The sequence below is a fragment of the Hyperolius riggenbachi genome, chromosome 11 (genome assembly GCF_040937935.1).
Source record: "Hyperolius riggenbachi isolate aHypRig1 chromosome 11, aHypRig1.pri, whole genome shotgun sequence".
Taxonomy (NCBI): Eukaryota; Metazoa; Chordata; class Amphibia; order Anura; family Hyperoliidae; genus Hyperolius; species Hyperolius riggenbachi.
The window spans coordinates 53,167,607-53,195,272 of record NC_090656.1 but is presented as its reverse complement, the minus strand read 5'-3'; the positions used below and the strand labels follow the sequence as shown (position 1 = coordinate 53,195,272).

At 46.4% G+C, this 27,666-nt stretch overlaps 1 protein-coding gene across 1 annotated transcript in view; it reads left to right on the top strand.

The window, feature by feature from the left end:
- The first annotated feature begins 5,511 nt into the window (after positions 1 to 5,511).
- LOC137537800 (uncharacterized) overlaps positions 5,512 to 27,666 on the top strand; it is a 36,529-nt gene continuing 14,374 nt past the window's right edge. Inside the window, exons 1-7 of the mRNA XM_068259761.1 lie at positions 5,512 to 5,597; positions 5,656 to 5,707; positions 13,094 to 13,272; positions 19,919 to 20,185; positions 23,306 to 23,542; positions 23,634 to 23,781; positions 25,561 to 25,859. Coding sequence (XP_068115862.1) covers positions 5,512 to 5,597; positions 5,656 to 5,707; positions 13,094 to 13,272; positions 19,919 to 20,185; positions 23,306 to 23,542; positions 23,634 to 23,781; positions 25,561 to 25,859 — 1,268 coding nt within the window. The remainder of the gene's footprint in view (positions 5,598 to 5,655; positions 5,708 to 13,093; positions 13,273 to 19,918; positions 20,186 to 23,305; positions 23,543 to 23,633; positions 23,782 to 25,560; positions 25,860 to 27,666) is intronic.

Here is a 27,666-nt window from a genome sequence, read left to right as displayed (position 1 = left end):
CTACTGTTTAAACTTCCTGCCGGGCAGGAAGAAGTAAAGCATGCCGGGGCCGGAGACCAGAGCGGAGACGGAGCAGAGGTGACCTGGGGACTGGAGTCGCGCCGGCGGAGTAGGTAATGTATGCGGGCGGGGGGAGCGGCGGCAGCACCACCACCACCACAACAGATTGTGAACGGTTTCAGGCTGAAATCGGTTCACAATCTGTTTGCAGTAAAGGTAGCCATACGATCCCTCTCTGATCAGATTCGATCAGATAGGGATCTGTCAGTTGGTCGAATCTGATGGCAAATCGACCAGTGTATGGCTACCTTTATAGATTTGCAGCAGAATCGACCATGAGATCGATTCCTGTCAGATGCCTGTCAGGTCGAATCTGACAGGAATCTATCTGATGTGTGGAACAGATTTCCAATAGACAGATCTATTCAAAATCGATCGAAATGCATTATTGCACAATTGTCAATCCAATGCAACTCTATGGACCATTAATCTGCTGTCAGCAGCCGAACGACCTAGATTTTCCACTCGGACCGATCGAGCAAATTGATCGAAATGGGAAGGAAATCAATCGATCATGCTTCCTGCTGCATCGATTTCTAGCCGATTCGATCAGAGCGGTCAAATTGGCCTTCGATTGATGGCTGAAACCGACCACTATACCTTAGGGGGCCAACAGGTACCATTATCTAGGGTCGAAAAGGTACGAATGCTTTATGATTGCTATTTTTGTTGTTTTGGATGTTTTAAAATAATGATAGTAACTATACAATACATGTTTTCAACTTTCCATTCATCCTTAGGAGCAATAAAACTCAGCCCTAGTGTGTTTACTTACTCCTTGTTATCCATGGACATGATGCTGATTGAGTGAATTAATCTAACTAGATTAAGACATGAGATAGTTGAAGGCCAGAACACTTTGTCTGCATTCAAACCTATAATTATTCTTTCACCATTCAGTCTGTCCACACAGTAGAGTCTTGGTTATCTGGCACTTATGGTGGCCACTAATGATCCAATCTTTTTCATCCAATCTTACCAAATCTATGTAGTATAAGGGTAAATTGAGTGAATATACTGAATGGATCCTTCATGCAGTTCCCTTATATTACATAGAAATGGTAAGATTGGATGAAAAAGATTGAATCATTAGTGGCCACCTTGATGGAGATCGGCTGACACCGAATAAATCAACTTTCTGGTTGCTTGAGAGTCAATGTTAAAATAGGCCTAGCTAATGCTAGCTACACACGTTAACGTTTTTTTCGTTCAATAAATGCATTCGATTGATAATTTCCATCATGTTCGATATTACTTTTGATCGTTTTACTGCTCGATTTCTCATAGAAGTGAATGGAAATTGATAAGAAAAGATAACAGAATTGAGCGGGAAATAGAATTGAAAATCAATCGAACGGCAAAATCGACCGAAAAAACGTAACGCGTGTACCTAGCATAATACAGCACTATACCCGGGGCACCGCCAGCATACAGGCGAGCCACTATAGACTATACTATACTGGGGGCATGCATCTACCTAACCTATACTGAGGGGTACCTACCTATCTAATCTATACTGGGGGCATCTACCTATCTAACCTATACTGAGGGGCACCTACCTACCTAACCTATACTGAGGGGTACCTACCTATCTAATCTATACTGGGGGCATCTACCTATCTAACCTATACTGAGGGGCACCTACCTATCTAACCTATACTGAGGGGTACCTACTTATCTAACCTACCTGTACTCGGGGCGGGGGCATCTACCTATCTAACCTAAACTGTGTGCATCTATCTATTTAACCTATACTGAGGGGTACCTACCTATCTAATCTATACTGTGGGCATCTACCTATCTAACCTGTTCTGAGGGGTACCTACCTATCTAACCTATACTGAGGCATCTACCTATCTAACCTATACTGTGGGCACTTACCTATCTAGCCTATACTGTGGGCACCTACCTATCTAACCTATACTGGGGGCACCTACCTATCTATCCTATACTGGGGGCATCTACCTATCTAACCTATACTGTGGACACTTACCTATCTAACCTATACTGCGGGCACCTACCTATCTAATCTGTACTGTGGGCACTTTCCTATCTAGCCTATACTGCGGGCACCTACCTATCTAACCTATACTGCCGGCACCTACCTATCTAACCTATACTGCAGGCACCTACCTATCTAGCCTATACTGGGAGCAACTATACGGACTAACTATATTGGAGGAACCTATACCTGTCTCCACGTGGGGGGGGCACATTTTACGCCCTCGCCCTGGATGCAATTTAGCCTAGTAACTGCTAGTATTTGGCTCCTCCCACACCATGTTTTGGCCATGCACATTTTTCACTGCAACTCACTTCGTGCGACGCTTTGTTTAGTGGTGGGGCTGCCCATTTTTTGGCTTGTTTCATGGATGGGGGCCACAAGTTATGGACTGCTTGGGGCCACCAAAACCTTACCTGCACCCCTCACTATACCATACTCTATGTACTGTATACTCTTTATACCAGGGGTGTTGCTGCAGGGGGCCCAAAGGTGTGTGGGGCCCTAACTACTAACTTTCCCTTTCTCTGATACTCCAGATCAGTTGTTTTGTGGCCACACACAGGCCTGGCTTTAATTTACAGGATTCTATAGGCACAAATGTTCTGGCACCCTTGATTTCACCATCCATGAACCTACAAACTCCTGCCAAACCACACCACAAGTGTGCTGACTGTCCCAGCTGTCACTTCTCCCTTACTACCCATGCCCGTCATAGGTCGCTACAGATGCCCCTTTGTATTAGGTAGCCAAAAGTACCCTCTATATTAAGTAGCTAGAGGTGCCCCTGACTGATGGGAGATCTAGTCAGTGGAATTCTAAGAGCTGGGTAAGTAACATCTCATTAGGACTCCGTATAGGGAAGGAAGGAGGGAGGCGCTCAAGAGGTCAAGTAAGCTGCCTTTCCATCATCAGGCGCCTGTAGGCACGGGCCTACAGTGCCTTATGGTAAATCCGGCCATGATGCATTCTTTTACCAAATAAGGAAAAAACTCATTTGAAAATTATTTTTTTGTAGTTGTTAAATATGAATATTGATTAAAAAATGAAATGGAAAAATGAAAAGAAATGCATGAAAGACGTACAAAAAACCCAGCAAATGCAGGAAAAAAATGCAAAAAAAAGTCCATGGCAGAAACATGGACAAGTGTGACCCTAGCCTAAGGGCCCTTTCACACCGAGGTAGAGATGGCCCGAATGGTTCGCTCACGAACGGTTCCAGGCGAACTTTCGGTGGTTTGCGTTCGTCAGCGAAGGCGAACTTTTGCGGAAGTTCGGTTCGCCCCCATAGTGCGCCATTAGGGTCAACTTTGACCCTCTACATCACAGTCAGCAGGCACATTGTAGCCAGTTAGGCTACACTCTCTCCTGGAGCCACTCCTCCCTTATAAAAGGCAGGCAGCGCTGGCTATTGCTCTTGTAGGCTTGCTAGCTTGCTCCTGGCTGATTGTTATTGCTAAAATAGCACCCCTCAACAGCTCTTTTGAGAGCTAATGTTCTCCTGATGTGTTTTCTTTTTTGTGTTGCCCACTGACACTGCCCACTGACACTGCATTATACAGCCCTATCTGTTGCAGCTGGACCTTGGTAATTGCTATTACTTTGCCAGCCAGGCCCTGCCTAACTATCTATACTGGGACACCTACCTATGCCTACTTAACTACTGGGGCACCTACTTACCTATACAGGGACACCTACCTATGCCTACCTACCTACCTACCTATACTAGGGCACCTACCTATGCCTACCTACCTATACTGGGACTCCTACCTATGCCTAGCTAACTACTGGGGCACCTACCTATGCCTATCTACCTATACTGGGACACCTACCTACCTATACTGGGACTCCTACCTATGCCTACCTACCTATACTGGGACTCCTACCTATGCCTAGCTAACTACTGGGGCATCTACCTATGCCTACCTACCTATACTGGGACTCCTACCTATGCCTAGCTAACTACTGGGACACCTACCTATGCCTACCTACCTATACTGGGACTCCTACCTATGCCTAGCTAACTACTGGGGCACCTACCTATGCCTACCTACCTATACTGGGACTAATACCTATGCCTAGCTAACTACTGGGGCACCTACCTATGCCTATCTACCTATACTGGGGCTCCTACCTATGCCTACCTACCTATACCTTAGTGGCTGGATGGTGTAATGTTTAAGAGCTCTGCCTCTGATGCAGGAGACCAGGGTTCAAATCTCGGCTCTGCCTGTTCAGTAAGCCAGCACCTATTCAGTAGGAGATCTTGGGCAAGTCTCCCTAACACTGCTACTGCCTATAGAGCGCGTCCTAGTGGCTGCAGCTCTGGCGCTTTGAGTCCGCCAGGAGAAAAGCGCGATATAAATGTTATTTGTCTTGTCTTGTCTTATACTGGGACTCCTACCTATGCCTAGCTAACTACTGGGGCACCTACCTATGCCTATCTACCCATTCTGGGGCACCTACCTGTGCCTATCTACCTATACTGGGACTCCTACCTATGCCTAGCTAACTACTGGGGCACCTACCTATGCCTACCTACATACAAGAAAATAATAAGGTCGTTGCTTCATTGTGGACAGATCAAATTTGATCAGCTGGACAGTCACTGTTGTTCTATCATTGAGCTACCACAGCCTGGCGACCATATGGGCTTGAAAACCGCCATGGCCTGCACTCTCGCCATGGTGCGCACCAATCCAGCACAGCCATCACAACACAGACAGCTGTTTGCGGTGCGTTACACAGTGAGTTTGGTGTGTCAGTGTGAAGCAGTACTCTAATTACACTCCCTGATTGATGTATACACATGCAAGATGTTTTAAAGCACTTTAGGCCTGCAATTTAGCATTCAATGTGATTTCTGCCCTTAAAACGCTGCTTTGCGTCCAATCCAGATTTTTCCCCGGGACTTTTGGGGTCTATCCCACTCCGCCATGCCCCCCTCCAGGTGTTAGACCCCTTGAAACATCTTTTCCATCACTTTTGTGGCCAGCATAAGTGTTTCTAGTTTTCAAAGATCGCATCCCCATTGAAGTCTATTGCGGTTCGCACGAACCGTACTTTTGGCGGAAGTTCGCGAACCCGGTTCGCGAACCGAAAATCGGAGGTTCGAGCCATCTCTACACCGAGGTTGTGCGGTGCTGTATTTTTACCGCACCCCACTGCCGAGTAATGAAAGTCTATGGAGACTTTCATACGAGGACGTTACGGTGCAACGTGACGGAAGTTACATTTTCGCCCCATCCCCCATCGCGACACCTGCACGGAAGCATATTTTAACAATATGCTTCCATGCACTTCCACATACCCAAAGCAGGAAGTGATGGCAAGCGCGTGTTACGCTTGCGCCACTTCCTGCTTGGCAAGTGGCCAGACAGGGAACACTGTGCAATTGCCCGGTGTTCCCTGAAGGCCCGTTTCTGACGGTGTGATGCAGTGCATCGGGCATGGCGGACCGCATTGCTGATGCTGACGCTGGTTTCCAGTTTGAAACCAGCCTCTGCACATTTCTAGTCCGGTCCAGTCCTGTCCTGTACTATCAGTTTGGCATCAGTTTTTTATCAGTTTTACTGGACTGGAACTGTACACAGAAACACATACAAAACTGGCACAAAAGGGGCAGGACTGAACCAGACCAGAAAGGTACACATTTTCTGTGCGAACACAGCCATAGAAACACATACAAAACTGATGCCAACTATTAAAAACTGACAGGAGAGGACTGGACACCTTTTCATGTGTGACTCAAGCCTTAGCAGGTCACATTTGCAGTCTGTGATAATCCTGGGCAGGCGTATACATTCCCTATATAGTCTATGGTGGTAACATATTTGCCGCAGGCTCCAGCCGGACCACAGCAGACCATCAGAGCGGACACTACACTGTCCACTCCTGCTGGCTGCACGTGATCCGGTGCAAGTGGGACCTGTGGCCAGTACGGTGGCGTAGTGGTTAGCGCTCTTGCCTTTCACTGCTGTGTCCCTGGTTTGAATCCCAGCAAGGTCAACATCTGGAGGGAGTTTGTATGTTCTTCCCGTGTCTGTGTGGGTTTCCTCTGGGCACTCCAGTTTCCTCCCACATCCTGAAAACATATCAATAAGTTAATTGGCTTCCCCTAAATTGTAGCTAGACTATGCTACTTGCACTACACAATACATACATAGACCTATGACTGTGGTAGGGACTAGATTGTGAGCCCCTCTGAGGGACAGTTAGTGACAAGACAATATACTCTGTACAGCACTGCGTAATATGTCGGTGCTATATAAATACTTCAATAAATAAATAAAACAGAGTTTTGGAGTAAAGACAGGAGAGATTAGATGAAGAACATCAAACCTATAATTATTCATCCACGATTTTATTTTTCCAACTGTGTCTGTCCACAATGCAGTAGAATCTCTGTTATATACAGTACTGTGCAAAAGTTTAAAGGTGCCGATACATAAGACATGTATGGGCAGATCGACCAAGAGACAGATTTCTCTCAAATCTGATCGGAGAGAGATCTGTTGCCTGAACATATACCACAGGCTGATTCCCGATCAATTTCATGCTGAATCGATTTGCCCATGTGACGCTGCATGCATCTGCCGTCTTGTCGTCCCAACGCTGTCCCCCCTAATGTTCAACGTGCCCCCCAGTGCACTATACATGACCTGTTCACGTCCGCCGCTGCCTCCGGTCTAGATCCGGGGGACTGTCCCCTAACTGGCCGCAGACCGCAGCTCACCTCATCCTGCGGGAGTCTCTGGTTTCCGGCAGGCAGAGCAGGGCTATGGGAAGATGGCGTCCGAAGCCCTGCACTGGAGACTATTTGTGCCCTGCTTTGCCTGTCAGTGTAGCAGTTTTGCAGCCGGACTGGCAGCACAGATCACCGGGGGAGCTGCGTGCCGGGAGAGGAGTCTTCTGCAGGTGAGTAAATGCTTTTTTTTTTACAGGTGCAGCACCAGGGCTATTAAGGGGAACTAATGGGAATGGGGGAGGGAGAAAGAAGAGCCTTGCCTATGTGTATTTTCTGGTGAAACGCTGCCCACATTATGTGTATTTTCTGGTGAAACGCAGCAGTGCAGCTTAATGACAGCAACGCGAGGTAATAATCTCCAGCGCACACTATGCTGCCATCCTCACAAGTTTGCCTCAGGCAGCAAAAAGTCTAGGACCAGCCCTGGCTATGCTCCAATAGCATGATTCAAATGCCCTAAATATAGATGGACTAATAGGTCCTGGTCCCTTTTAGCCCTCATTAGATGCTAATATTGATATGGGCAAATTTGCATATAGCTAGAATAGACACAAGCTGATATAGCCATCACAGTAATAAGTGTTACATACAATAATAATAATTCCTCATATAATTGCTCCCCTGTATGGGTTTTTTTGAATGGAATTCATTCCCAAGTAGTGACCCCCACTATATAAACTAAAGTGGTGTCACACTGGGATCAGAGTGTCCGTATGTACTCTAATAGCAATAGATACAATGGCCGAGATATACTCAATGTCTCAACGTATTTTGTGCATAAAACAGCAGCCCCGGTCTGCCCATTAGGTGGGGTGAGGCAGGTTCCTCAGGAGGCATTCGTGGGGGGGCGGAGCCCATCTGGCCGTGGGTGGGGGGAACTGCCGAGCTGGAGGGAGTAGCAGCCAGGAAGGGGGGCAGCTGGCACAGCGGCGGGGAGGAGGAATCGGACCCCTCCTCACATGGGTCACCTGTCTGCTTTCCCTCCTCCAGCTAATTGCGCAGTGGACAGCGGGCACTCATGTCAGGCAGCGGGCGGGGGAGCAAATACTCAAATACTTGAGTGACATTGCAGGCCAGGAAGTGACGAGCGGTAGGATTCACGATGGAACGCGGAACTAAGAGGTGAGTATTTGCTCCCCCGCCCGCTGCCTGACGTGTGTGCCCGCTGTCCACTGCGCAATTAGTTGGGGGGGAGCTGGACCCAGGTGAGGGGGGGCAATTATACTACCTGTGGGGGGGACGTCCTCACAAGTTTGCCTCCAAGCGGATCGCTCAAGTCCAGTCTTATCAGCTGAACGACAGACTGTACACACGCCCGATTTTTCGCAAACGACCCGTCGTTTGGACGTCCAAACTAACGGTCATTCGGACGTCCAAACGACGGGTCATTTGCAAAAATCAGATGTGTGTATGGGCTTTAATACAGTACAGTGGTCTATACAGTTTTGTATTTACTTACTGTTTCTTATCTATGTCTAAGGATATTGTATGCATGTTTTTAATAATAATAATAAAAAAAAATTATATATATATATATATATATATATATATATATATATATATATATATATATATATATATACGACAGATATATGAAATGTAATTGTCAGATGTAAAATTCATGTTTCACTATATATATATATATATATATATATATATATATATATATATATATATATATATATATATATATATATATATATATATATATATATATATATATATATATATATATATATATAGTGAAACATGAATTTTACATCTGACAATTACATTTCTCTGGCAAATACAAAACAAAAAAATACATTAGAAAAAGATGAAAGATTCTGCAGAAGACAGATGGTTGAGGATAATAAAGTGTGACTATACAAGTAGACTAGACAAGGACAGCTGATAACCAAAATTAATTAATGAGCAAATAACATCTTGTCTCTAGAGAGAGATTTGAATGCTGATTGCTGGGTGAGCAGCCTCAGACATGTCTGTATTGTTTAACTTAACTAATCTGAAAGTAAAATACAAACACAAGTAATAGCATTATGCTGGGTACACATGTTACGATTTTCCGTGTGATAGATGCATCCGATTGATAAATTCCCTCATGTCCGATATTACGCCCGATCGATTCTGCGCTCGATTTCTCATAGAAGTGAATGGAAAAGATAAGAAAAACAAGAGAAGATAAGAGAATCGAGCGCAGAATCGTGCGGAAAAAACGATTGAGTGGTAAAATGGAGCGGAAAATCGTAACGTGTGTACCCAGCTTTAGTTTTTTTTCCTATAATATGGGTTGCCATACACTTATCTATGGCCACCAAATTCAACCATTAAGGTGCCCATACATCTAGCGATATACGGGCAGATCAACACAAAGACAGATCTATGTCTCTGCTCAAAGCTGCTTGTACACCGCAGGGTGATTCCTGATTGATTTTAGCATCAATTTTTGGTTGAATCTGACTCCGCCTCTGCTATCTGGCTGCCTCTTCTGCTGTCCCCCCAAATGTTAATGTGGCCCCCGGAGCCTGTGCATTCAAATCTCTCACCTGTCCAGCTGCCACAACTATCCAGCTGCTCCCGGTCTCATCCGCTGCTTCCTTATGACCACCGATTCGCACGCAGCAACCACATGGTGACCGTATATAGCATGTGCCATCACACACACTAGCCAGGTGGCAGGGAAGGAGCGAATGAGGAGCAGCTGCACACGTGAGAGGTTTCAATGCACGCGCATGGGGGGGCACATTTACATTGGGGGCAGCGGTCGTGGGCTCCGTTGCATTCGGTCAGTGTGATTAGAGATGTCCCGAACAGTTCGCCGGCGAATGGTTCCAGGCGAACTTTGGGTGGTTTGCCTTCGCCAGCGAAGGCGAACTTTCCCGGAAGTTCGATTCGCCCCATAATGCTCTATGAGGGTCAACTTGAACCCTCTACATTACAGTCAGCAGGCACATTGTAGCCAATCCGGCTACACTCAGCCCTGGAGCCCAACCCCCCTTATATAAGGCAGGCTCCGGCGGCCATTACACTCACTCGTGTGCCTGCAAATAGAAAGACTAGGGCGAGCTGCTGCAGACTTTTTCTCCTAGGGACTGAATTGCACCCCTCATTCAATAGCTCTTTTCAGAGCTAATCCTGTTCTTGTGATCATTTTTTTTTTCTGTGTGTCAAACTGACACTTGTGTTGCATAGACAGCATTGCTAATTCATACTGTGTGTGTTGTGTGCCACTGCCAGCAGCCCAGCAGCACATTCAGTGACTACCTGTGTGTGTGACAGGGAGCTGCAGTGCCGGGACAAGGTCTTCCAGCACCCAAGGCTGAGGAACCAAAGTGTGCCTCTCCATCCCTCCCACCCCAGCTGTTACACACTGGTTGCTATTAGACTAAGAGGCGCCCCATGCCCCCAACCCTCCAGCACCTTAATCTCTAGTTATCTGGCTTGCAGTAACTGCCATGTATCCCCTTTTCTTATTTCTCTCTGCTTCAAACACAATAGAGGAATGATAGCTGAGTCAGTTTGGCGCCCCCTCCCACACTGCACCCTGAGGCTGGAGCCTCTCTCGCCTCTGCCTCGGCCCGGCCCTGGGCTGCACATTGTACTACCCAGTACTGCATATACCTACTACTACATGTTGTGTTTAGTTAACCCACCTCATCACTGCATATACCTACCTTTGTGTTGAGTGAACCCACCTCACTGCATCTACCTAGCTGTTGTGTTGAGTGAACCCACCTCACTGCATCTAACTACCTTTAGTGTTCAGTGAACCAACCTCACTGCATCTAACTACCTTTAGTGTTCAGTGAACCCACCTCACTGCATCTAACTACCTATCGTGTTGAGTGAACCCACCTCACTGCATCTAACTACCTTTAGTGTTCAGTGAACCCACCTCACTGCATATAACTACCTATCGTGTTGAGTGAACCCACCTCACTGCATCTAACTACCGTTAGTGTTCAGTGAACCCACCTCACTGCATCTAACTACCTTTAGTGTTCAGTGAACCCACTTCACTGCATATACCTAGCTGTTGTGTTGAGTGAACCCACCTCACTGCATCTAACTACCTTTGTGTTGAGTGAACCCACCTTTCAGCATCCAACTACCTTTGTGTTCAGTGAATCCACCTCACTGCATATAACTACCTATTGTGTTGAGTGAACCCACCTCACTGCATCTACCTAGCTGTTGTGTTGAGTGAACCCACCTCACTGCATCTAACTACCTTTAGTGTTCAGTGAACCCACCTCACTGCATATAGCTTTGTTAGGCTACAACTCCGGACCGGAATTACTCCAGCAACGATTCCCTGGCTATTACCCTTGGTCAGTGGTCACAATGGCAGACTTGCCCTCCGTAATAGATTCTCGTTGCAGGTACTGAACAGCAAGTAAAAAATGTAATGTAAAAAAAAAATAGATGTAAGCTTTAACAATGGTAGAGAAAGAACCATGGAAAGTTGATAAGGCAGACAGACATTACCTAACCAGACATCACTGAGTGAGGAAGAGCGATCTCACCATGGTGTGCACTGCGCAGTAGTCCACCACGACCGTCACAACACAAACAACTGTTTGCAGTGCATTACACAGTGAGTTTGGTGAGTCAGTGTGAAGCAGTACACTAATTACACTCCCTGATTGATGTATACACATGCAAGATGTTTGAAAGCACTTTAGGCCGGCAATTTAGCATTCAGTGTGATTTCTGCCCTTAAAATGCTGCTTTGCGTCAAATCCAGATTTTTCCCTGGGAGTTTTGGCATGTATCCCACTCCGCCACCTGGGGGTCCAGGTGTTAGACCCCTTGAAACATGTTTTCCATCACTTTTCTGGCCAGCATAAGTGTTTCTAGTTTTCCAAGTTCGCCTCCCCATTGAAGTCTATTGCGGTTCGCAAACTTTTGCACGAACTGAAACTTCCGTGGAAGTTCGCGAACGGGGTTCGCAAACCAAAAGTCGGAGGTTCGCGACATCTCTAGTTGTGATACTGCACATCGTTCGTTACCGCCACGCACTGGACTGACCCCATCGGCCTGAGATTTCTCATTATGCTTGACCGATACATTCAACCAATTTCAGCCCACAATCAGTGGAATTTATCAATCGGGCACGCTTGTTGCTGCACCGATTTTCATCCAATTCTATAAAATTACCAAATCGGATGGTTGATTGGGCTGCAAAATAGATGTATGGTCACCTTTAGATAGATCTCTGGCAGATCAATTATGACTGGGATCTATCCAATCCGTGCCACACACTAGGAATGGATTTTCTAGTGTTTAATCCAGTGTCATCATTCTGCCACCACTCCTCACTCGCTACTGATCAACCAAAATCTTCCATCCTACGCAATAGACTGAATCGATTGATTTAGCCAGAATTAGATCAGGAACTGTTTGCGGCATCAATTTCTAGTTGATGGAATCAAATGATCTAATTGGCTGGATGCAAAAAATGTATAAGTTTAAGGCCACCTTAATATAATTGTAAAAATCCCCCCTCCCTAGTGCTCAAGGGAAACCTATGTTCACCGTGAACCATATGTACCTGTCTCAATGCATGTTTCAACCCATAGGCCACATTCACAGAGACAGTAGCATTGCATTCCTTGTGACAGCAGGATTGATCAGGAAAGTGGCAAAGCACACTACCAGCGTGTTGTGTCGCAAACAGTGAAGCATACAGTCAATAAAAATTATGCTTCACTGTAACCATTAATGCACAAATTTTGCAGTTAACACACTGCATGCAGAGTTTTACCATGCCACACTCCATTGTACCGCAATGCACCCACCACATTGCAAATGTCACATAGGAGGTGCCCTAGGTAGTTTCAAGGTCAGTAGGATAGAGAAGGAGGCGCCCAGAGTATGTGTGTCTGATGAAACTAAATAGTACTGTATAATATTCAAATGATAAAAAAATTCATCTGGTCCTACCTTAATAAAGTAGTCCCTTCACTTGATATAAAGAGATAAACGTTTTATTTGGCACTTTTAAAAGACAACGCGTTTCACGGAAAAAACGCTACCTCAGGTCATATGATATGCCAGAAGGCAGAGTTCAATAATCCTGGGCGCCTCTTTCAAGGTCAAACTGCTCGCAGGGCAAGTGTCAAAAAATACGCCCCCCCCCCCCCCACACACACACACACACCCCACCTCCCGAGTATAGATTGCCAGAATTAGGCTTCATCATGAATTATTTTAAAGTGAATCTGAGACAAATAGTGTCTCAGGATTTATGCTAACCTTGTGCATCCTCCCACCCCTTTTAGGCTGTTTGGTCCCTCACCATCTTCCCGTACCACCCGGCCCCCCGCTGGACGGCACAGTACTTTGGCAATGCACAACGGAGCGTGACTGACAAAAGTACCAGGAGGGTGCAGACAACCGGAGCAGCCCAGAGAGACAGCGAGGGAGCCCACAGCCTGAATGGAGCTGGAGGACACCTCAGGTAAGTATAAATCCTGACACACCATTCGGTACACTTTCAAGAGAACCTGAACTGAAAATAAAAAGTCAAAATAACCATACACAGGTCATACTAAAGAGAATGTACTCCTCAATCTCTTTCTCCTCTCCTGCGTCCCATTTGTCCACTGTGATCAAGGGAATTCTCCATCCTCCATTTTAAAAATGGCCATTACCCCATAACAGCTTCCTGGTCAGCATACTGTTAAACTGTAATATCGCCCACTTGAGCCATAGGGAAACATGGACATTACCTTGCACATTCAGTTGTAACTGACAGCAGCTGATATATAACTGACAGGAACTGGTATATTTCAGTTCTGACAAAATGTTGTCAGAACTGGAAGGTATCACTGTAAGAAGAAAATGGTGAGCTTCTGAGAGGAAGTTACGGAGAGGTAAGTATGTAATATTCATTTGCAACTAGGTCATGTAGTTGTTTTTCCTTCTCCCGCAAACTAATCTGCAAAGCCCCTCTATGTGGCGGCTTCCGGTGCATAGCCATGGCCACTGAAAAAAAAGTTGTCTGTTTTCTCTATGAGAAAAATGACAGCAGTTGTTTTTCAGGGGGCAGGGCCACGTCTTGGAAGCTGCGGCATAGAGGGACTTTACGAATGGTACAAGATGACCACAGGGACGGGAGCGTAATCGAGGATGCGCACATCCAGGAGCATGCAGGTGTAATGAAACTGTACCACAGCGGGGGACCGGATGACTGATGAGTGACAGCGTGGGCACAGGATGGCTGCAGGGGGCTGGTGGAAGCCCCAGGTACGTGAAACCTTTTTTTTTAGGTTCAGTTAAGGTTCCCTGTAAAGGAGGACTTATGGAATCTAAGATTTTAGCTGGATACTGGGGCGTAGCAATAGCCATAGCGGTCATAGCAGCTGCTATGGGGCCCTGGAGTAGAGGGGGCCCAGGTGGCACTTAATGTACTCACCATTAACTTTCTTCTGTTCCCTCACCCTCAAACGTTGTCTCAGTGCCCATGAACCATGTGCAGAGTTGATTGCATGAATGTAAATTGCCCAATTAACTCATATCCATAGGGTAGGGGCAGGTCACAATGCCTACATCGGAGGGCCCAAAGAAAGTTTTGCTATGGGGCCCCATGATCTCTAGCGATGTCATCGGACGTCCTCCGGGCTGTACTGCGCAGGCTCAGTAGTTCTGAGCCTGCGCAGTACAGTCCGGAGGACGTCCGATGACGTCAGCGCGCCGGCGTGGAACGCACAATGGAGCGCAGAAGAGGCCCGACCGCCGGCCTGGCCAGGTCGGGTGGGCCACCGGAGACCACCGGGAGCCTGCGGAGTGGCGCCGAGGGCACCTCCTGCCTGCCACGGGCTGGAGGAAGCCCCAGGTAAGTGGATGTGGATTTTTATTTTTTTTGTAGCGTCCCTGAACCTTCCCTTTAAGGGCCAGTGCTCCTAAAGTATGTGATAACTCCAAACCATAACCACAGAAAAAGTTTTGCAAGTTTTGAATGCAGGATTAGCATCTTTATCACTTAATACACTCAGACCAGTTGCTGTTGAAATTAGATTTTTATGGTGACAATACAATTTCAAATTCATCAGCCCTGCTGTCATACGTAAATGGTAAACTGTGATTAAGGAGCCTAAAGCATCCAACACACGCTCAACAAAATGCACAATTATCAAACAACTTTTGTTGTGAAACAAATTCAATCACCCACAAAAAATTATTTGCTATTGTTGAAACAACTGATAAGACACAGCTCAAGTAAATCCAACAGTTGAATTGACTTGAGTTGCGTCTTATCAGTTGTTTCAACAATAGCACACAACTGTAACGATTGGTGTCAGCAATAACAGAATTTCTGATTATTGGTGATCTGCAGTATCACCAATAATACAGACGCTATACCTGATTATGTGGTGATCTGCAGAATCACCAATAATACTAGTATAACTAGAGACAAGACTACCAGGTGTATAGATAGGTGTTTGGTGCCACAGTAATACACGTGGAAATGATCACCCGAGGAGCGGGTGATTCAGACTGTACTGCAGCTATGAGTCACCTGAGGAGCAGGTGATAAAGACTGTGCTGCAGCTACTGTTCACCTGAGGAGCAGGTGATTAAGACTGTACTGCAGTTACTGATCACCTGAGGAGCAGGCGATTAAGACTGTACTGCAGTTACTGATCACCTGAGGAGCAGGCGATTAAGACTGTACTGCAGCTACTGATCACCTGAGGAGCAGGCGATTAAGACTGTACTGCAACTACTGATCACCTGAGGAGCAGGTGATTAAGACTGTACTGCAACTACTGATCACCTGAGGAGCAGGTGAATAAGACTGTACTGCAACTACTGATCACCTGAGGAGCAGGTGATTAAGACTGTACTGCTACTACTGATCACCTGAGGAGCAGGTGATTAAGACTGTACTGCAGGCTACTGATCACCTGAGGAGCAGGTGATCAAACTGTATGGAGAATCCCTCACCAGAGACTGGCTCCCCGGTGAGGGCAGAAGAGTCAGGCAAGCAGATTCGGTCATAACAAATAATACAATGCAATTAGTACTTTAAGCTATCAACAAGTCTGACTAAGTGTGGATCCCCAGCTCCTGCCGGTTCTAGCACACTTTAGGATCTGACTAAGGTCTGAGTGCTAACACGTAGCATTTGCAACAGCAGACACCGAGCAACTGACAGGCAGGTCCTATATATACTGAGAGCGCTCCACAGCGCCGCCCCAGTCACTCAGCCAATCAGAAGTACTGTTGGAGTCAGCTGACCGGGCGATCAGCTGACTCCCCTTCTATTCGCATAAAGGTCCTGTCGCCTGGCGGGTAGCCCTCAGTCTATGTGCGACTGAAGGGCCAGGCGAAACCCCAACATGTAACTGCGCCCTTCACCCTCCATTGTATTTAGGACCTACTTATTTAATTTGGATACGAACAATTTAGCAGAGCAAAACAAGTATACATCCTTCTTATTTTACAGCAGAAATTTGTGAACCCCACGTTCCCCACCGACTTCAATGGCAGGCAAACTTCTTAAACTTTCAGGGCATCTCTTCAGCCACAATTTCTTGAAAGTGTACCTGAGATCAGAGCGGGGACAAGGTCCTCCAGCACCCAAGGCTGAGACACCAAAGTGCGCCCCTCCATCCCTGCCACCCGAGCCATCAAACACTGATTGCTATTAGACTAAGAGGCGCCACAGGGCCCACAACCTCCCCAACACCTTAATATCTAGTTATCTGGCTTGCAGTCACTGCCATGTATCCCCTTTTCTTATTTCTTTCTGCTTCAAACACAATTAGGAATGACAGCTGAATGAATTCTGCGCCCCCTCCTACACTGCGCCCTGAGGCTGGAGCCTCTCCAGTCTATGCCTCAGCCCGGCCCTGCCTGAGATGGTCATAATGTTTGTATTTATACTTACCTGGGGCGTCCCCAAGCACCATGAGGTGTGTAGGCTCCCTCACCATCTTCTCAAGCCACTCCGTTGTTGTGCTATGGTCCCTGGTAATCTGGCCAGTTGTGCACTTCTGCGCATGCGTGGTCTGCCCGCACACATGCCCCCACTGTGCTCCAGTGGCCAGGAGCATTCTGCGCATGCGCACGTGGCGGGGCTGCGCATGCACAGAGGAGCATGGCCAGCCTGATTACCGGAGGCCATAGCTCAAGAACAGAGTGGCTGACCGCGAGGGAGCTCATGCACCTCATGGGGCTGGAGGAAGCCCCAGGTAAATATACTGTAAATACACACATTAAGACCTCCCTAGCGGTATTGACAGATTATCTGTCCATACAAAACATGCTGTGAACAGTATAAATGTGCATACACAGCAATACTCTCCTGCACTGTATACTAACTAGACCCTTGCCCAACACATTTTGGCAAGTTACAGGAAAAAAAAGTTATAAAAATTAATTTTATCACTTTTTGCACAGAAATCCTGGGGAAATTGAACGCCAGGGAGGACCATCTCAGGATTCCTTTAAAAATGTATACAAAGTGTTCAAAAAACCCCAGACAGTGGCCTGGCAGCAACAGCAAAATATTTAACAAAAATTATGAATGTCACCTATTTTTCCAGCGCCATCTATTGGTGTTTTAACAGAACACTGTCAATCTTCTTTGCTATTTACCACTAAAGACGGTGGCCATTGACGGCTAACCTCCCTGGTGCCCCGCTCGAGCTAGACGCCAGGAGCTCTATGCTGTCTATTGCGCACAGCGGGAGCTTTCACTCACCTCCTGGGGGATTCAGACATCGGCAGCCATTCTGCTTCCTGTCCTCCGAGGCTCTGAATCACTCTTGTGAGATCACCGTCATTGATCTCACTACAGAGTTACAGCGCTGCCAGGAGGACAGAGAAAATTGCGGCGCTGGAGCCCAGGAAGGTGAGTGAGAGCAGGGGCTGCTGCTGGCGTTCTGGCAGCATGATTTTTTTCCTGATTTTAGGGTGTGAAACCTCTTAAAAAGACCCTAAAATCCAGAAATAATCATACTGCTTGGGGGGTTAAATAGAAACTTTTGGTAACAATCATTCACGTAAAATTGAACGGCAAAACAATGTTTGTTCTCCACAAACTGTCCACCAAGTTTAGTGATCAAGAACATTGTGCCTAAAATGATGGGGGGGAGGGGGTTATGCACTTTTCTCTAGAGGTAAAGGCAGGGCCAGATTTACCATAAGACACTGTAGGCACATGCCTACAGGCACCTGATGATGAAAAGGCGGCCCACTCCCCTCCCCAAGTGTCTCCCTCCTTCCCTATTCAGAGTCCTGAGCAGATTGTAAATGAGAGGCTACTCACCCAGCTGTCGGCATTCCACTGACAAGATTTCCCTTCAGTTGGGGGCACCACTAGTTACTTAACCCTGAGGGTACCTCTGTCTACCTAATACTAAATACTGTATACTAATACTGTATCTAACTATTACAGGAAGTAAGGGAGAAGTGACAGCTGGGCCAGTCAGCACACTTGCAGCGTGGTTCAGTGGGGTTTGTAGGTTCATGGAGGATGAAGTCTAGGGTGCCAGGACATCTGTGCCTATAGGCTCCTGTGATATAAATCCGGGCCTAGGTAAATGTACCCATACAATTTTGGCTGCCGATGGACCAATAGACAGCTCTCTGCATGATCAATTTAGCATGAAATCTTTTGGGATTTGGCCTTGTGATGCTGCCTTGTCGCCCCTGGCTGCATACCCCAAATGTAGATGTCCCTTCCGGTGCCCCTGCATTAATACCTAACCTGTATGGAGTCTGCCCATGTGTGTCCAGACTCTTCTTCCGGGTGTGCATCCCATGTGGTTGCCCTAAGATTTTCCCAGCATGTCTGATCGATACATGAGACCAGTTGGTTGCACCATCTAGAGGGCATGCTTTTGGTGGAATAGATTTTCATCCAATTCAATCATTATTATTGAAAGGGATGGTTGATTGGCCACCAAATCTACAAATGTATGTCCACCTTTAAGCTCCGTCTACACGGAGCGATGTTCCTTATCAATCGAGCTGCTGATGCGGCTCGATTGATAAGATCCATCAGGTCCGATTTTGCCGCTGCCGATTCCCCGCTCGTTCCCCACGAGGGGACAATGGCAGGGAATCAAGCGGAGGATAAGTGGCGTGGTGGCGAGGGCGGATCGAATACGACGCACGCGTGGGAAAGCGGGGACGCGCGGGGATGCGGAAGAGGCGATCCGGCGGCTAATTGAGCCGCCGGATCGCCTCGTGTAGACGGGGCTTTAGGCTCACTCCTGCAGCTAGCTACATTGAGATAGGCTAGGTTTGAAAGTACAGCCAATTCATTTGCATATATTAGAGGCGTAATATTATCTAAACCCTAAAATTAAATTCCTTTTATTTAAACAGGAAACTTACACTGAATCTAGAAGAGCTTTCCAGTGGGGCTCACTGGTCAGGTGTCTGGGATTGAAATCACACACAGACACTTTCATCACACACACAGACTTCTGCACAATTGAGCACAGCTCTATCTTATCATATCAGATAGAGACAGAGAGAAGTTGTCTCAAATCAGAAGCTGCAAATGATAGATGCTGCTCATAACAGTATAGCTTCTGAACTTGCTTGCCTGGCATGGATTTGAAACTTCTGAACAGTCTCTCCAGGGCGGGATTAGTCTGAGCCCAATACGCCTGAGGTCCAATCAGAAGGCGAGACTGGATTGACTGATTTTTAATAGTATAAAAAGGGAATGATGGGACTTGCAAGCTTCTGAAGCTAGCCTTACCCAGGAATAGCTACTGAAGCTAACCTTACCCAGGAAAAGCTGCTGAAGCGAACCTTACCCAGGAATACCAGGACTTTTTTTTTTTTTCATGTTTTGCTTTTTTTATTATCTTTTTTTTTTTCCTTTTTCTGCTCTAAGTTTATTTTGATATTTGTTATTATTATTTTTTTTTTTATATATATAAACTTGAATCAATGGAGACTCCCCGCCAAGTGTAAGTACAGGGCATAGCTTTGATATTTTCTTGTGTGTAATTTAGAATTTTATTTATTTATTTTACAATTAGGACATAAATCTCTACCTTGTACGTAATAGGTCCATTTTTTTTGGTAGGTTTTTCATGATTTTTTTCTGCCTAATAATGTTCTTTTTTTCCCTTTAGGCAGAATCGGGTGGCTCTAGTTTGCCCAGTCTGTTTAAAAGTGGATAAATATTTGTCTACACACCTGCGCAGGAAGTGCATGCAGTTCAAGTCAGCTGCAGAGGTTAAGCAAGCTGTGGGAAATGCTCAGAGACGTTTGTGGAAGATTGCAGAGTTGGCCATAGTGTTTGATTACAATGCCATCAAGGGAATCCATTCTCCTGAGGAATTGTGTGCCTTCTTAGAAAGCAAAGGCTTCATCATCAAAAACAAGCCTCAGGTGGCAAGGTATGTACACTTCAGTTTCACAAAAGTTTTTATTTCTAATGATTTCGAATGTGAAGCTAGCCATTCATCTAGCAATTCTGGTTCAATCGGCAAAGCGATCGACTTAAATAAGGAATCAACTTCAGTATGGTTGATCGAAAGTCGATCGACTAGTGAGTAGTGACCCAGACACTACAAACAAATCAAGGATGTCCTATGCGAGTCACCTTCACATTCGATCTGACCAATGTTGCGTCTCCATGCTTTGAATCCAAAAATCGATTCAGAGTCGATCGAATGGCATGTGAACAGTAGCCAATTCCTGTGCGATTGACTAATATCTTGCATTCTGCTCGATCGACTAGGCTGGTCGATTCGATGTGAAATCAGCCACTTTTCATGGATTGAGAATTCTGGAACACACTCGATTCTCTCTCGATTCTATAAAATCATCAAAGCAAATGGTTAATCTATTCTATTAGTCTATTGTTTAACAATTGGCTGGCAATTCCCCCCAAGCCTGTGTGGTTTAACCAGTTGAGGACCACATGTTTACACCACCCCTAGTGACAAGGCATTTTTTTACAGTTCAGGCCACTGCAGCTTTAAGAGCTCGCTGCAGGGCCATACAATTGAGCATACAAATGAATCGTGTCTCCTTTTCTTGCCACCAACATAGCTTTCTGTTGGTGGCATCTGATTGCTGCTGCCATGTTTTTTTTTATTAAAAATTGTGCATTTTCTTAACATTTTCCTTCCCAACTCCCCCCCCAGCCAATCATACTGATGACCTCTCATAGGCATCAGCCTATGAGAGGGATCTGTTTCCCTGCCACTTGAGGGGACAGCTCAGTGACAGAGCTGTCCCCTGTACAGTGCTGCAGTAGATTGCAGCACTGTACATGTAAATAAATGTTGTTTTTTTGTTTTTGTTTTTTGCGGGCTAACAGGCTGATTGCAGCGGCCGTCTGCAGGGAACAGGTGCGGAGTTCTCTGCTAATTTCATATGCGTATGCATATTGTGAGATGACTCAATCCTGGGTTAGGCGGTCCCAGGAGAGCCACTTTGCCGCCACGATTCTGTTCATGGGGGTATTGTTATGCCCTTGGCTGTGACGCCTTATGGTGGCCATACACTTATAGATTTGCAGCAGATTCGACCATCAGATAGATTTCTGTCCGATGCCTGTCAAGTCGAATCTGACAGGAATCTATCTGATGTGTGCCGCGCACTAGGAACAGATTTCCAATAGATTTCAGAATAATGCTGGGAATACATGGGTCAATTTTGACACTCGATTTTGCGCCCGATCGTTTTCCGCACTCGATTCTGTGGGCGATTCTCTTATTTTCCATTCGTTTTTCTTATCTTTACCATTCAAAATTGAGCACGGAAACGATCAGGCGGGAGATCAGACATGTCGGAAATGATCTATCGAGCCATCTAAATGGCTCAAAATCTAACGTGTATTCCCAGGCCAGCATTAAATCTGTTGGAAATCTATTGGGAATCGATTTAAATGCATTATTGGACCATTAGATCCAATGAAACTCTATGGGACATCGATCTGCTGGCAGCAGCAGATCGTTCTAGATTTTCCATCCAGTCACATAGATCAAATCGATCAAAATTGGCAGCAAATCAATCGGCTGATTCGATAGAATTGATCGAGCAACCGGTGGCTGAAATCAAGCAGTGTATGGGCCCCTTTAGCCAACTTTAAAAATGTCACCCTATTAACAGCTCCTATATATTATTTTATTATTTCTACTTTATTATTTATTTTTTATTTTTTTTACTTTCAAAATGTCTTTATTAAGGATAGGGAGCCAGGACAGGGGTGACAGCGGTCGGCGGGTCACCCCTCCTCCCTCACCTGGGTCCTCCGTCCCCACGCCCCTCCAGCTATTTGTGCAAAATTAGTTCAAATGTTAAGTATGAGGCGAGCCAGGAGCTTACCTTGCTCTCTTGCATTCCACCGCTTCGGAGGGTGGCGAGAGGAGAGAGTGGAGAGAAGCTAAGTTCCCCACTCACCGCATACTTTACAATTTTAACAAATTTTGCACAAATAGCTGGAGGGGGAGCGGGGACGGGGGACACAGGTGAGGGGGCCACCCCGCCGACTGTTGTCAACCCTGTTCTGGTTGCTTCCCACACAGCATGGTGGCCCCCTCCCCATCCAAAGGCTGTGACACAGGAACAGATCCGTTTCTGTGTCCAAAATTGCCTGTGGAGAGGGGATCCGTTTTCCTATTGCCTGCCACTACCCCTCTGTGTATCCGGATCCATGTGCGGTCCGGGAAAATGCTGAAAATCCAGACCGTCCGTTCAGGTTTTTAAAACGGATCCCCCTGAACGCAGACAGATCCGTTTTTTGGTTGGGTGAAGACGGCTGCTGTTTTTAACATTGCTATCCGTGGCTCCGGTTTTGATCCGGGCTGAAAAACAGAGCCACGGATACGTTTTTAGAGCAAGGGTGAAGCAGCCCTGAAGAGAGAATAATACAACATTACAGGAAAGGGTCTATAATACACAATATATAGCACTGTAGATCTTAAAAAGACAAAGTATAATAAAGTATGCGATAATATCTCTCTAGGCTTAAAGTGAACCTTAAGTCTGTTAAAAAAAATGAGTTTAACTCACCAGGAGCTTCCCTCAGCCCCCTGCAGCTGATCGGTGCCCTCGCAGCTCCGCTCTGATGCTCCTGGACCCGCCGGCGACGACTTCCGGTTTCGCCGTCACCGGCCGACAGGCATGGGAACGCGAGTGATTCTTCGCGTTCCCAGCCACAATAGCACCCCCTAGGCTACTATTGCTGCAAGAATGCCACAATAGTAGCCTAGGGGGCGCTATTGTGGCTGGGAACGCGAACAATCACTCGCGTTCCCATGCCTGTCGGCCGGTGACGGCGAAACCGGAAGTTGTCGCCGGCGGGTCCAGGAGCATCAGAGCGGAGCTGCGAGGGCACCGATCAGCTGCAGGGGGCTGAGGGAAGCCCCAGGTGAGTTAAACTCATTTTTTTAACAGACTTAAGGTTCACTTTAATGGTATGTCAAAGACACAACATAATATGGACACATCATTAGTGTACCAATTAAACCAAAATAGGAATTACTATTATTATTATTTATTTCCAGAATCCAACCAGAACTCACAGAAGAAGTTGCAGGATTAGGTGAGACAGTATCCCAAGACTTTGCTGGACATCTACCTGCAGCAGATGAATCTGAAAGGATTGATGATAGGGAGGTAGAAGAGCCGAGCGAGGTGGAGGAAGAAGAGTCTGACCATACTGACCATACTGAGGAAGAAGTCAATGATGACAGCATAGAATATAATGTAGAAAACATAGGCATAGATCCCCGATTTAAAAGGTGATATATTTATGTATTTATTTATTTGTGAATTTTATAACTGAACTTTGTTTGCTTTATCTTAACCTATATCATCATTTTTACCAAATAGAATCCTTAAAACACGCTGGACTACAGGTACAAGGATAAAAATGAAGAAAGCTGGACTGTATAAGCGCCACTCTTTGAACGCACCACTGTTAAAGAGTTTTGCCTTGTATTTGCAAGAGAACCTGAGAGTCAAGAGGTACCAACAGGAGGTAATTAACTGTGAGCACTATGTTTGAGTGTTTATTAAATCAGGCAGGGCCAATTTAAGCTGCAGGGAGACCCCAGGGCAAAAGTAACCTGGGGCACCCCACCACAAAAAGTAATCCCCTGGGGCCCCCAATCTGGCCGGGTGGTCACCTGGTATGAGCAGTAGGCAATGCAAGGGATTGTTGTGGGGGCTGTAGTACAGATGCGTGTTGCCTCTGTATCCCCAACACAGTGTTCCACTGCTGTCCGTGTAGGGTCCCAGGAGTAGTCGGGGGGACCACCTGGAGTTCCAGCAGTGTATGGGGGCCTGGCAGCTGTCAGGGGACCTGGAGCAATTTCACCCCTCTGCCTTAACCTCCCTAGCAGTAAGGATGAGCACCTGTCACTGCATGAACTGGGGGGCGCCTGTTACTACCTAAACTGGGGGGCACCTGTCACTACTTAAACTGGGGGGCATCTGTCGCTATCTAAACTGGGGGTCCCTATCACTACCTAAACTAGGGGGAACCTGTCACTTCCTAAACTGAGGGTCCCTGTCACTACCTAAACTGGGGGACCCTGTCACTACATAACCCGGGGATACCTATCACTACCTAAACTGGGGGGCTCCTAAAACTACCTAAACTAGGGGGTCCCTGTCACTTCCTAAACTGGGGGGCCCTGTCACTACCTAAACTGGGGGACACCTGTCACTACCTAAACTGGGGTCCCTGTCACTACCTAAACTGGGGGCACCTGTCACTACCTAAACTAAGGGGCACCTGTCACTACTTAAACTGGGGGGCCCTGTCACTACCTAAACTGGGGTCCCTGTCACTACCTAAACTGGGGGCACCTGTCACTACCTAAACTAAGGGGCACCTGTCACTACTTAAACTGGGGGGCTCCTAAAACTACCTAAACTAGGGGGTCCCTGTCACTTCCTAAACTGGGGGGCCCTGTCACTACCTAAACTGGGGGACACCTGTCACTACCTAAACTGGGGTCCCTGTCACTACCTAAACTGGGGGCACCTGTCACTACCTAAACTAAGGGGCACCTGTCACTACTTAAACTGGGGGGCCCTGTCACTACTTAAACTGGGGGGCATCTGTCGCTATCTAAGCTGGGGGTCCCGCTACATATACTGCGGCACCTATAGCTAACTACTTATACTATGGCACCTATACCTGGTTAACTATACTGCGGCATCTATACCTGGCCATCTATATAGGGGGGAGATAAATACCGCATTGCAAATAATATTTTCAAGCCCACAGGTGGGGGGGGGGTGCAACTTTACACTCTCCCCTGGGAATAATTTAGCCTATAAACTGCCCTGATTGGAAGCTTAACTTCCAATGTGCACCCTACATCATGCACATGGGGGAGACTTGGTGGGGGCTTACACTCACCATTGGCATGCTGATCCCTCGTTGTGTACCTCTGATAGCTTGCCCAGTTCCTTCTTCCATGTCCTTCGGCGGATTTGCTTATCCCTTGGCAATGACATGTTCCTTGGCGATTAGTTTTGATTAAGCCAGGGTCACGCAGCGTCATAATCTGGCAGCAGACAATTTTTTTATATTGAATTCAATATTAAAAAAAAATGATTAAAAAAATGCTTGAAAAATAATTTGAAATTAATTGAACCACTTTTTGCACTGAAATTCTGGGGAAATTTAACGCCAGGAAGGTTAATGACAGTTGACATCAGGTGTAGCATAAGTTGCTGTTATAGCCCCTCTTGGTTACCAGAAACAATCATTAATAAGCTATCCTGTTGTTTTTTTCCTTTTTAGGTTGAAGATGTGGCCAGATTCTTGTATTTTATGAATCCAAGGTCTGTGAACTTAAACTTTGTAAAGGATATTGAGAGGGTCAATCAGTTTTTAACTAAGTTGAGTGGCATTCTTAAGAGCCAGACAATATTCAATTATCTCAAACATGTCAGGCGATTTGTGAATTTCCAGATAAAGTCCACCAATTTGCGTATGAACAAACGATCCCTTTTCAGAGACTGCAGCTACTTTATGGATGTGACGGAGGACATTCAAAAAAGAATGCGTAAAGGAATATCTTGTGAGATCGTCAGGAAAAGGTAATATTGCATAAACAGTCAATTCTATCATTTTGGCCCTCTGCTTTGTTGGACCTAAAGGTGCCCATACACTTATCAATTTGGCAGCCGATCGACCATCCAATTCGATAATTATTATCAAATTGGATAAAAATCGGTGCCACCAAGTGCATGCCCGATCGCCGAGGCAACCAATTTCAGGGCAAACATGTCAATCAAACATGCTGAATGATGTTGGGTCATTGTGGTCTATCAGCGAGCGATATCAGGACAAGCCAAGAACGCAATGAAACGCCTAACGTTGACCCCACTAATCTTCAATGTGCTCTCCTATTGGCCGCTGGCTCCGTCCTCCATCCATTCACGTGCCCAATGTGGTTGTCGGCGTACATGCGTCCACATTACTCTGGCAACCACATAAGGCACATCTATGGTTGGAGGAAGGAGCCCGGGGGCCAGCGGGAGACACGGATTGGTAATTTATAGTGCACTGGGGACCGGGCGGAGCATATTGAACATTTGGCGGGCAGCGTCAGGCTGGCAAGGCGGTGGATGTGAAGTTACAAGGCTGATTCTGGATAAGTTTCAGCATGAATTTGATCAGGAATCAGTCTCCGGTGTGTGGGCATTGGGCAGCCAACAGATCTCTCTCTAATCAGATTTGATTAGAGAGAGTTTGATTCTTGATCAAATCTGCCCATCATCGCTAGATGTATGATTACTGTAAGGAAATGCGGAAAATCAGCCGCCTCTATATAGCGTGAGGCGGCTGTTTCCATGGAGGGCATGGCGGAATGCGGAAAAACAGCACGCATAGCCCTGCTACTGACACTTTGACCCAGCGCGGAGAGGCCGCCGCCGGTGCAGATAGCGGTGCGACCAACCCCGCGCATGGGTCAGCAGAGACATTGCAAAGCAGCACTAGGGTGGCTGGGACTGATAGTCCACCTAGGTTCAGAATGACGCGCGTGCGCGCGGAGAGGCAGAACTTTTATGGCAGTCAGAGAAGGGTCAGCTGACCAGGCCGGTAAGCTGACAATTACAGCAACTTTCATTGGTCCAGCATTTAGGGGAGGTGCTGGAGAGCACTAGTGTATATATGCTGGGTGCTGGTCATTCTCTGGTTGTCTGGCGTTGCGATCACAACGTGGTAGCACTCAGACCTTGTTCGTATCTGTGTTCTAGCATAGTTTCCAAAGGTGTTGACATCAAGGCGTTCACACCTTAGCCTTAGGAATATTATCTGTATTATTTGTTATGACCTTTTGCCTGCCTGACTATTCTTCTAAACTCTGATCCTGTACCTTGCTATTTCTGATATCCTGTTGCCAAACTCTGCTCGATCCTGGACTCTGTATTGGCCTTCTGACTCTGTACCTCGTTATTCTGATTCTCCGTTGCCAAACCCTGCCTGTTACTGGATTCCGTATCTGCCTTCTGATTCTGTACTTTATCTGTCTGTGTGTTGACAACCTGGCTTGGCCGACCTCGAGAACTAGCCTTACTGTTAGAGGCAGTTCCCAGATCTGTTAGTGACACCCTCTCCTTGGTGTCACTCACACTCTGTCCTTCCTACTCTCTGCTTAGCTCCTCCCCCGGGAGAGTCTAGGCGTACGGAAGGAACATACTTCTGTGTGTACTCAAAGTATTACTGTTGCACTAACAGTCACTCATTACTCAGGTGTCCAGAGGTTAGAATATATATCGGATTATCGGTGATACTGCAGATCATCAATAATCGGGTATATTCTGCATTCTCGGTGATACTGCAGTTCACCGGTAATCAGACCCTCTCTGTGTTACACCGATCGTTACAATTACCTTAAAG